We start from the raw sequence: 12,620 nt of genomic DNA, 5'->3' as shown, positions 1-12,620 counted from the left end.
AAATCTCAGTTCTATTTCCCCATACCAGTGGTTCTCAAAATGTGGTCCAGGGATCTCTGGGGTCCCCAAGACCCTTTCAGGAAGTCAGTGAGGTCCTAGGATTTTCTTCATATAATTTAACTAAAACATATCACAACAGACTGACTTTAGAAGTAGATGTGAGAATCTATCTTCTATTAAGCCAGACATTAAAGAAATTCGCAAAAATGTAAAACAATGTTATTCCTCTCACTAAACTTTTGTTTCAAAAACTTTTCATTAAAAATATTATTTCTATTAATTTAATGAGTTTATGTTTTAATTAATTTTTAAAATGTTTGTCAATTTTATATCAGTAATTATCAATAAACATAGTCCACATAACCTATAGTTCTTTGGGGTTCTCAATAACTTTTAAGAGCATAAAGGGTCCTTAGATCAAAAAGTTTAAGAATCACTGCCTTAAACTGACATTAAAAAAAGGTAAAATCTAAAATATATTCATACATCATATGCTTCTCATTTTATGAAGCTCAAAGCATTTAAAAAAAAAAAGTACTCTAAAAAATCACACAAGGAATTTCTTACAAAATAAAACTTTATTAAATTAACAAGTCATTCTTTAGATTCCTTACCAGTGGCACATCAGGTAAGAGAGGACTAAAGTCTTCAGAACATCTTTTACTTCCAGATGATAATTTTGTTGTATCTGCAACTTCGCCATTGGGCAATATACCATCGGCAAACCATACTCTCTTCTGTTCTTTGGTGCATAATCCTAGAATCAGTTTAAAAAGTAAAGCATTTTAATTTGATAATATTGCAATGATTTAATACTAAATGGGTCAGGAAACATTTTCAAAAGCTTTTTGCTAACCATTGGCAAGCCCTGCATTCTCAGGGTTTCAAGGCCTAGAGAAATGGCCTTTTGTGATTCATCTACCCAGAGTAGAAGTTCTTTTCTAATTCATACAAAGGCAGGGCTGGCCCTAGGAATCCCGTACTCAGAAAAAGAGTGGACAGGAGAGGTTATACCTTAAAGACATTGAAGGCAGATTTAAAGCCTATATTATTAAGGCTAACTTTGTGAGTGTGGAATAAAATTTAGAGACTAAGGCACAGGGAGGGAAAATGGAATAGACCAGAGCATGGTAGACAAGCAAAGGGAAAAAAGTATGAAGAACAGAAGAAAGAAGCATAAAAAGTCTAAAAAAAGAAACAGGATCACTTGTGCATCAGAGGTCATTTCCTACTTTTAACTTACTTAACAAGAGAAGCATAACATGCTTTGTTCTTATAATGTTGGTATTGAAATTTATTAATATTTATTAGTATTTTCCTTTCAAATTTGGAGGAAATAACTAGATGTCAGCATAAATATTTGTTCTCTTTTATTAAAAAGCATCCATGGAGGAAAGTTATGAAAATTCCTGCCAGATGATTTTAGAACATATAAACATCAAAAGGACCAACATCTACCTTCCATATCATAATACAGATAACACTGAAAAAATTGGAATCATATATGTATAATTTTTGCAACACGGGTGGACATATTAAATAAGGTATCTTTCTTGTATTTGCAATACTTTATAATTTAATAATTTTAAAAGTCAATATAAGAGAATAAATATTTTTAAAAGCAGATTCATTCATCTTTAGAGCTATAATATACAACCATATATGTTGAAAGTCATTATTTAAGTCAAAATGATAAACAGAAAATAGCTATTAAGTGAGAAATAAGTGAAATCCAAAATAGTTGACAGAAATACTTGAATTTGTCACTAACTGACAATTACAGTTATTTTCTAGCATGTTACAGACTAATAGTTTATTTTTAAGAGTGTACACAGGCTTACTGAATAGCACAGGGAACTATACTCAATATTTTGTAATAACCTATAAGGGAAAAGAATCTGAAAAAGAATAGATATATATATGTATATGTATAACTGAATCACTGAGCTGTACACCTGAAGCTAACACAACATTGTAAATCAACTATACTTCAATTTTAAAAATTAAAAAAATAAATAAAAAGTCTACACAGGCTTTACTCAAGATCCTAAACTACAATAGGCTGTAAAAAAAACAGAGAGCCCAAAGATTTTTTAAATCTTTAGAAGTTTGTTAAAAGATTTAAGAAACATTTTTTATTGTGGTAAAACATACATTTAAAAATAGATTTTTAGGGCTTCCCTGGTGGCGCAGTGGTTGAGAATCTGCCTGCCAATGCAGGGGACACGGGTTCGAGCCCTGGTCTGGGAAGATCCCACATGCTGCGGAGCAACTAGGCCCGTGAGCCACAACTACTGAGCCTGCGCGTCTGGAACCTGTGCTCCGCAACAAGAGAGGCCACGACAGTGAGAGGCCCGCGCACCGCGATGAGGAGTGGCCCCCGCTTGCCGCAACTAGAGAAAGCCCTCGCGCAGAAACGAAGACCCAACACAGCCAAAAATAAATAAATTAATTAATTAATTTTTTTTAAAAAATAGATTTTTAAGGAAAGGGAGACATGCCAATTATTTACCTATTGTCTCTCAAACCCAAGCCCACCGTTCCACATGGTGCTCCTTGATGCCAGGCTGGAAGTCTGGAAAGTGCAACTCCCAGACCCCCTTGCTAGTTGGTTCTGGTCACGTTCCAGCAGTGACAGGCACTGGTTGGAGACTGGAAGGTGGGAACAGAAGGAATTCTTTCTGTTTCTAGTTCCTGCCAGGACTTATGCAGCAGCGGCACCACCAGATATACCCACATGTCCTGTGATCTTCAGTACTTCTTACATCAAGCCTGGGACACTCTTTCCGTCATCTGAACACCAACCCTGTTAGGCTCCTTGATGGTCCCAGCATTTGCCACTTTGTGTTCCTCTAGAAGTCACAGTACCAGTCATGTGACGTGGTACCGTAATCCCTGAATACTAGGTCTGAGAACCAAGCATCTCTTGGTGTTCCTGCACGGGGTTCTAGTAATACTGCCTCTCCCTTTGCATTCTCCCAACCCTAGGGATGGTGGTTGCTTCCTGTACTTACTAATCTCTGAGTCACTTGAGCATGCCCTTTTTGTTCTTCTACGCTTCTAACGTACATGCATAACCAGTTCCCTGTATTAAATTCCTTCTGGTAGCTAGTCTGGTTTCTCTTTTCTCACTAGATCCTGTCAATACTAGAAAACGTCTACTTTGATCATTTATCTTTAATATTAGACAGAACATTTTCTTCAAGTTACCTTCAACACTTGGTTGTTTAAGTGCTGAGATTGGTAAAGTTGTAGGTGAAGATATACTGGATGTTTGAGTCTCCTGAAGAGGCTGGATGTTGGTACATTCATCAGAATGATTAGATTTAAGATTAGAACCAGTTGGACTCATCATCCTTTCAAATGCCTGAGCTATAAAGGGAAAAAAAACTTGATCTCAGGTGTTTTGGAACTTCAAAGTAAATCATGATAAATATTCTATTTTTCAAGTTGTAAGGAGAAAGAAATTAATGGCTAACTAAGAAGTGGCACTTGGCAAAGATAATATCCTTACTTTAGTTGGCAGCACTCCACTTCAGTATAAGCTACCAATTAGTTATTTCAATATAATTTTGGCATATATTTGATATCTAAAGAAAATCATTGCTATTTAATATGACCATCTGATTTTGCCCTTGTACTCCTACAGTCTATTTCCAATATAGTTCCTAGTGATTCTTTTAAGACATAAATCATAACACATCATTCTTCTGTTTAAAATCTTTTAATGGCTTCCCAACAAGAATGAAAATTTAAGTTGTTACAGTGGCCCACAAGACCCTACATAGTCTGCATTTCTACCTCCTCTGCTTTCCCAGTTAGCTGTCTGACATCATTTCTCACTAAAATCCTACTTGCTCATTAGAATCCAGCCACTGAGGCCTCCTTGTTCTTCAACAAGGGAAGCAAGCACTGTTCTAGCTTAGGGTCTTTGCTCTTACTATTCTTTCTGCCTGGAAAGTTCTTCAACATGGCTTTATTCTCTCACTTCCTTCAGGTCTCTGCTTACACATCATACTATCATAAACCCTTATTCTGACCACCATTTAAAATTACAACCTCTTGCCACCAGTCTGTTACTATCTATCCCTCTTATACTCTTTTATTTTCATTTAGAATATTATCACCATCTGATATTCTCTTTGCTTTCTGTCCACGTCTCCTCACATTCATAAGGTCCATGAGATCAAAAGCTCCATAAGAACAGGGAATATATTTTGTTCTCAGCTGGAGTTCCAAAGCACAGAACAGTGCCTAAATACTGATGAATGATTTTTTCATCCAAATAACACGGAACAGCACTGGTACCTCTCCCTTCAGCACTTCTCCAAACTGATCTGCTATAAATGCTGCCACTACTACAATAACCTTCCTCAAGTGCCAATGAATTAGCACCCTCATGCAATGGCTTCCGCTAACCAAGTAAAATCCAAACACAGTACTTTGAGTTTCAAAGTAATTTCCAACTTCCTCTAAGTTTATGTAATGGCACTCACATGCATGCTTCTTTAAAACTTATACAGTCTCAGCACAACTTCCTCATTGTCCACAATCTCTAATGAAACTATCTTTTCTTCTTTGTGGAATTTGCCTTATAACCCTTGAGCCATCTTTCTCCTCTTATTAGTAACATTATTTTAAATGATCATGTCTACTGTTTTCAACCCTAAAGTTGGAGTTAAACTAACTTTTATTTACGTTTTCCTGCAGTGTATAAATTAATGATAAACAGAGCCATAAATGAAATTACATGCTATAAGATATCAAAACAGAATAAATAAAACAGATAACTAAATAAATAAATCCATTCCAAATATTTTCTTTGATAAACCAATGCTTGATCTCACTATCCTACTAAGTCTCTTCAGTGACTATATCTTCTCCTCTCCTGGATCCTTATGGTCAATATGTTTTAATGTTCACCTAAAAATCTGACCTGTCAACTCAAATAATGTTTCAAATCTTCATGGCTGTTTTATTTTTTAAGTGGGGAGAGATAATTATGTGGGAGCTTGCTCTAAGATTTCTTAACTCTAGCAGGTTGCTTGGCTAACAGCACCAGCAGTAGTCTTAAAGGCTACTGAAACAGCATAAGCAAAAAACAAAACAACTACAAGCACTTAAACTAAATTCTTCATAAACACTGGTGGTAATATGGAAATATAAGAGGATTTACACTCTATTATCTTCCAGAGCAGAGGTCAACAGCAGAGAGTAAAGCAGCTTACCTCAGGCTAACAGACTCACATCAGAGCTTTTTGAAGAATTGCTGAAAAAATTTATCTTCATTCAAAAGAGAAAAACAAATTATTATCAGGTATTTATTCTCCTGGCTAACAGGAAGCAGCACCTGAGCTAGCGCACAGGCCTGGTCTTAAAAGTCCCAAGTAATATTTGCTGGGAATTAAACTGTCAACAAATCTTTGAAAATGCCAAGAAGTACTCAAAAGAACAAACGTGTATTTGAAGAAAAAAACACAGACACACAAAACTGTGAGAACTCAAGTAAGATTATTGCTGATAACAGTAAGCTAGCTAGGGAGCCAGAGAAACAATGGGAAACACATACAAACAAAATTCTAAAATTGAGAAGGGAAAAAAATATATAAAAGACAAAAATGTGCAAATAGTGTGACAGTCCTATGAATTTATATAAAAATTATAAATATTATACCTTATCTTTTATTCCCCACTTTAGGTTGTAATTTTCTATAAGGTGGGAACTATTATCTTGCCTTATGCTATTAATATGTAAGATTATATACTATTTATTGGTAGATATTCTATAAATGTTTAGATTAAGATGATGAGGATGACAATGATGGTGACAAAAACAAATAGGCAGATGAAATGCAGCATTTAGGGACTTGGTACCTGTTAAAAGTTAATGAACTGCCACTCCAGAAAGTGAACGCTTCCTTTCCACACTGGTAGTAATAATTGTGAGAGTGGAACAAAAAGAAGAGAAACCAAGCCTTGGGATGTCCCACCTAAGCCAGATAAGTCAACACTAGGTCCTTGCCTTAAGAAAATAAAGAAGTTTATCTTTGTCACAATCCAGTTGTTTTTAAGATATATTCAATTACTGGAAGAAGATATGTCAGGTTAATACTCACCTTTACTAATAGTCTCATAGCAGACTACACATACTCTTGCTTCCTTTTCTAGATACTGCAATTTACACTTCCTATTACAACAGACACCGCAAAATACCTATAAAGGACAAAATATCAAATGTGATTTTGTTTCAAGCATGTTTATACCGACTGGAGGCAGGAGGAGGAGAGACCCGAACTCTAACCAAAAACCATTTTTCTGATTACATAAACAAGTTTTCTAATCACCATAATCATAGGTAATTATTAAATGATTCTTTTTATTTTTATTATTTTACTTAAATGAGGTTTCTGTAATTTAAAATTGTATCTCTGATGAGAATTCCTTTAAATCAATTATGTTAATTGGAAGGGAACAAAAACTTTCTTAATGAATAAGTTCATAACTTAAAAAGCTTTCTGTGGTCCTTTACAACTTTTTTTTTTTTTTAACTTTTTGGCCGCGCTACGCTGCATGCGGCACCTTATTAGTTCCCCGACCAGGGATCGAACCTGTGCACCCTGCAGTGGAAGCACAAAGTCTTAACCACTGGACCGCCAGGGAAGTCCCCCTCCTTTACAACTTTTAAAAGGAGAATGTTATTCAAAAAAGAAACAGACTCACAGATATAGAGAACAAACTAGTGGTTACCATCGGGAGGAGGAAAGTGGGGAATGGCAAGATAGGGGTAGAGGATTAAAAGGTACAAACTACTAAATATAAAATAAATAAGCTACAAGGATATATTGTACAGCACAGGGAATATAGGCAGTATTTTATAACTACAAACGGAGTATAATCTTTAAAAATTGTGAATCACTATGTTCGATACCTGAAACTTTCATAATATTGTAAATCAACTATACTCAATTAAAAAAAAAAGAAAAACAAGTAGAATGTTATTTTTCTAAAAGAGAGTAGGGTTGATCTGAGACTAACATACTACTGGAAAATGCTGAAAAAAATGCAATGTTATTTCTAGAGGCAACTCTTAAGAGTCCATAGACTATTAAGATAGTTAGAACACAAATGAGGTCACAGCTTCAGTGTTCTGAACCTTGTGCAAGCCAATCTGCTTGTTTTCTCAGTGTTTACCTCAAGTATCGAGCGTAACACTAGCTGCAGAGTAGTCTTGAAATTAAGTATTCAAGGATAAACTGGAAGCTGACTGAATTCCGTACATCTGACGTGTTCATGTTAGAGAGAGAATGAAACGTATTCTTAGATTTCACAAAAATTAGTGTTCCTCATTTCCCAGTATGTAATACCCATGACAATGTGACATTTATTCAAACCTCAAGCAATCTGTAAAATGACAGTGCTTTATACACTTCCACGTAGGTGAAAAACGATGATTTTAAACTAACTGAATCTTGTAATCATCTCTTAATCAGCTTTTTGTCACATTAAATTTCATTTAAAATGTCTCAAAAGAATAAAAGACAAAGATTTGTATAGCTTACTTTTCCACATGCTCGGCAGTGATGTCGCCGTTTCGTAAAAGTAAATTTGACTTGGCAGTTCATACAATTTGGAGCTTCTGAATCAGGAACCCAAGTAGGTTGTTTCTGGCCCAAAACAAGACCTTCTTTGCAAGTGTTTGCAGGCAGAGATTCTTCATTTGCAGTTACAAAACTGGATCCACCTTCAAAATTACTTTCTATATCAATGTAATTAGAATTGAAGCTAACCTGAGGATCAGTCACAGAATCTATAGCACAGGTGGTTGGAACAATGGTATTTGCTACTCTGAGTTCACTTTCAGGCATATTTGGAACATCCAGCTTATTTGGTTCCTTTGAACTCCTTGTTCTTGATGGAACACTAAACAGTTGCTTAGGTCTGGCGCCTCCAACATGAACAGATTGACTGTTACTATCAGAGACTGATAATTCATTTGTAATCTCAGACTTACTGCTAGATAACACTTGTTCAACAGGAATTGTACTTTTTTCCCCTAAAGAAAGGCTACCATTTTCTGCTGTATTCTGTTTATCAACCGTTTCGCAAATCATATTAATACCAGGACTTTCCCCAGTAGCTCCTGCTTCAGCATTGAAATATATATTATCGACATTTCCATCATCTAGGCCTTTCATATCTATCTGATTCATCTGAGATTTTGAGTCACTTACATTTTCTTCAAATGATTTTATGTTACTAGGCTGAAGATACTGTTCAGTTAGAAAGGCATCAAGTTCAGCATCACTAATTGGTGTACCACTTTTCATGCCTTCATCAATATTAAAGTAATCCAAGTCTTGTCCATTGATATCATTGTTTGAAAAAGTGAAACCTTCACAACAATCAGGAGATTCTGGGGCATTAGCACCAGAAAGCTCTATTTGAGATTCTGCAGCTGTAGAAGAACTGGTGTTATCAGGGTAATCCAAAGACTCAACTCTAACTACCATCTGGTTAGAATCTACCTTTCTATCTCCCATCTTTTCAATTAATGGCTGATGAGGTATGTTTTTACATTTTTCCTGTATCAAAAGATCAGTCTCCTTCAAAGGTTCCCCACCTGAAGTCATATTCTTCTGTATTTCTTCATGCACAGTCACTGAATCTTTTATATTATCTTTATATTCATTCTGGGGTAAACAATCACCATGAGCTTTATTTTCAATGAATGATCCACACAAAGACCCAGATACTGGAAGACAGGACAATGAGGAATATGTATTTTCACTTGAAACATGTAAAGTTGAAGCAGAATCTTGGATTTCATCTTTATTATCTTTAAGATCTAGATTTCTTGAGTCTTCTTTTGCAGATTGTTTTATAAATATAGCAGTCCTACCTTCCTGAAAGGAAAAGTCAGGTAACTTGAAATTTTCATCCCTTAAATTTGAATCATTTAAGCATAAACCTCCATTTTTTGGAAGACTGCAAGACAAAGCACTCGTGCTGCCTCCTTCTTTTAAACATTCTGGGGCAGCTATGACTGGCACATCTACCTCCTCTTTTACCAAACAGCCATCAGCTTTTACTAATTCACATGGCTGGTTCTTGTACTGTAGGTGGTCTTTGGCATCAAACATTTTGGAACTTTGTTGAGTCAAAGCAGATGGCATGTTAAAATCAACAACTGTCTCTAACTGATTAGAGATCTTTTTATCCTCTAAATTATCTTTTCCGCTGTAATTACACGAATCTGAAAGTGTCGTATCTACTTTTATACCAAATTCTTTAGTTCCACTGATTTCTCTGTTTTGTAATTCAGAACTGACATCATTCTGTTCCTCTCTGACTGTATTATTACCACGGTCTGTTGAAGAAACACAGAAAGTTTCTGACACTGAAGATAAATCCAATCCAATCAAGGAATCTGCACTAGACTTAAAATCATCTGGCAATAATTTTTTAATATCTTCTTCACTATTAGTTACATGAACTAAGTTACCCATGTCACTTATCAGATCACAGACAGGTTTACTACATCGTCCCACATATAGAGGCTGGATTTCATCTGAAGTGCCACCATCCACAGAAGAAAGGAGATCAAGTCCTGTTACATTTTTTTCGTTTTGTATAGAAGTTAGTCCCTCAAGTGTTTTTTCATTCAGGGCAATTTGATTTGTTTCATAGCCTGTTTCTGATGAGGCACAACAATTAATGCATTGTTGATCCTTTGGTAGCAGTGAAGTTAGCTGTGAGGAAGCCAACTCTGAAGAGACTGAATAGTGGTTAGAATCATATGAATTTTGTGCATCTTGGAGATAATCTTGTTCATCTAATTAAAATAGAAATATAATGTTAGTCAGGAGACCCAAATCAAAATTATTACAAAGATGTTATGGTTTCTATGACTTCTAAACTTTTTTTTAGACCAGAAATATATTACTCTCCTGCAAAATAGTAATAACCTCCAAAATTATTTTCACTTGGATTTAAACTACTTGGGGTTTTTACTTTTTAATGTAGATGTCATAATATGATAGAAATTCTACTCAAAATAACTCAGTTGCACTATAAAAACCAGACTAAGGAAGAGCTGAAAAACAATCTAACTTCTTTGTTCTGCCCTCCAGTTTCCTAGTCTTCATCCTAAGATGAGGAAAATACTATCTTTCATAGTAATGAAATACCAATTAATATAGAACTTTCAGGTTGCTTTCAGCTGGTTCGTATGTTGTTTTTAAAGGTCTTTCTTTTACCTAAATGTGTATCTGGAGAGAAACTTCTACCTTTCTTACTTCTATTTCTGGCTATTGGTTCTATGCAGTATAAGGATACACTAATTCATTATAATAAGTGAATGTTTTACAGAAGATAACCATGTGACCAAAACTGAAACCAAGTTCTGCTAAGAGTACTAATTATGGACATTTTAAAATTACATTAATGGTAAAAATGAAAAATTGACAAACCTGGATTCTGTTCAAAATCATCAAGGAGTTTGTCCAAGTCACTGACTGCTGCTTTAAAATAACTGTCCATCCTACTTGTAGACTTACTCAGAATTTAATTCTTGTGTGCCTAGAAAATACGAAGTATGATAGTTCATTTAATTCTCTGACATATAAATATTATACCATGTACTGCATAACAAGAAACACAGCCAGGGAATAGACACAAATAAAATTTAAGAGTATTGCTTTGAAGAATCTGTTATTTAGTTGGGGAAATTCCTCTATATATACAAAAATGACATGAAAACAAACTCTAACAACATAACATGCATACGTAAACTATTTAAAATTTAAAACACTTATCTAAATAACTCATGGGTCAAAGAATGCATAGTTGAAAGCTATAAATAGTTGTAAGTACCACGTATCAAATAATATAAAATATACTACACACAAATAAAAATACTGCATGTAAAAACTTGTGAGATTCAGCAAAAGTGAATACTTAAAGACAGATACCTAGAGACTTAGATGCTTATACTAGAAAAAAAAGAATGAAAACAAGTAAGCTAACAGCAGAAATTAAAGAAATAGAAAACAAGCATATGAGAGAGGTACAAGAAAACTAAAAGTTAGTTTTATGAATAAAGTAGGTGAACCTCTGATCTGTGGCAGGAGCTCCATCAAATAAGCCTGAGACACCTTGAAGGAATCTATCAATGACTAATGGGACAATATTAAAAGGATACAGGAGCTAAGTATCACTGGCTTAAATGGGACAAATGAACCTCAAATAAATGAAGACTACAAAGGACGGACCACAAATCAAATGGATTAAAAAAAAAAACAAACCAAGAGATCATAATGATACTAAAAACAAAAACAAAAACCACCACTCATTAGAGGGTTGCTAGGGCAGTAACCCTTTACTCTGAAAATTGATATACTAAGAGAAAAGAACTAAGAATTTATCCTGCCCTTTATTTACAAAATGTACTTTAGGATAAGAAAACAGTTGCTGAGGAAGAGTTCTTTAGATAAGAATTCCAGTTGCTAAATGCAGAAAGATATTAAACATTTTTAAATCATTTCTTCATAGTCCCTAAAGCAATAAATAGACTAGGCAATGGCTATCAATGGATGTTAAAACTGTTAGATGAAAGGTTGGAGGGGAACTTTATAATGGTGGGATCAGGCCAACACATCTAAATCCAGTGACCAATTTCACCATCAATTAATGTGGAAGACATAGAATCACATACAAAATATTACTGCCCAAAGAAACAAACAAAAAAAACCACAAAAAAACCAAAAAACCTGAATCCAAATCTAATCAAGTTTTTAGTACTAACTGCATATTTACAGGAAACTCAAGGATACAGGGACAAGTTAAATGATATCAAAAGAAAGCAATCAGCTAAATCCAGAAGGGGGAACACTTTTCAGCAATGTTCCTTAAACAGTTGATAGTGAATGACTTTTTTTTAAACTTCCAGTCTGTTACAAACTGTTACTTTTGTAAAACACAATAAAACAATACAAATTTTGCAATAATATACAAACAAAAAGATATAGATTATTAAACACATTTGAATGGTGCCCTGAGTAAGGAATAGGAGTGGGAAATGAAGGATAAAAGACAATAAACTACTGAGAGGGCTTTACTAGAGGCACTTATGATGGTCACCATGAACTGAGGACACATGAGGCTCAGAAAAAATGAGAGATACTTTAAAGATGGGTTAAAAAAGAGTAGACAGAGCTTAAGAGAATTGAACAAACAGGAAGACCTATCTGAAGAAATAACCTAAAATGTAGCCCAGAGAGATGAGGAAGAAGAAAATATGAAAAAAGAAGTTAAAAAACATGGATGACAGAATGAGAATGGAGCCCCATAAGGAGAACAGAGCATGGAACAAGTATGCTTGAAAAGATAATGCCAGGAATTCCAGAACTGATGAAAAACACAACAGATATAGGTAACCCATTACCAAGCAATATAAATACAGTTGACCCTTGAACTACATGGCTTTGAACTGCACAGCTCACTTATATGCAGATTTTTTTCAATAGTAAGTACTGCAATACTCCACAGAGTTGGTTGAATCATGGATATGGAGGAACCATGGAAACGGAGGGCTGACTATAGGTTATATGTGAATTTTTGAC

General features: G+C 34.8%; 1 protein-coding gene across 4 annotated transcripts in view; it reads right to left on the bottom strand.

The window, feature by feature from the left end:
• Positions 1-12,620, bottom strand: part of ZFYVE16 (zinc finger FYVE-type containing 16) — a 62,438-nt gene that overhangs the window by 28,821 nt on the left and 20,997 nt on the right. For 3 of the 4 annotated variants that reach the window (XM_068535573.1, XM_068535574.1, XM_068535575.1), the window contains exons 2-6: positions 10,470-10,578; positions 7,560-9,832; positions 6,117-6,213; positions 3,211-3,372; positions 615-757 (exon numbers count right to left, since the gene is read on the bottom strand). In XM_068535573.1, coding sequence (XP_068391674.1) covers positions 615-757; positions 3,211-3,372; positions 6,117-6,213; positions 7,560-9,832; positions 10,470-10,539 — 2,745 coding nt within the window. In that variant the 5' untranslated portion in view covers positions 10,540-10,578. The remainder of the gene's footprint in view (positions 1-614; positions 758-3,210; positions 3,373-6,116; positions 6,214-7,559; positions 9,833-10,469; positions 10,579-12,620) is intronic. The other variant, XM_068535576.1, reaches the window with a different exon arrangement.

This window comes from Eschrichtius robustus, chromosome 2, assembly GCF_028021215.1.
Source record: "Eschrichtius robustus isolate mEscRob2 chromosome 2, mEscRob2.pri, whole genome shotgun sequence".
Classification (NCBI taxonomy): Eukaryota; Metazoa; Chordata; class Mammalia; order Artiodactyla; family Eschrichtiidae; genus Eschrichtius; species Eschrichtius robustus.
Note: the sequence above shows the minus strand (reverse complement) of the source record. Positions and strands in the feature narration are given on the sequence as shown.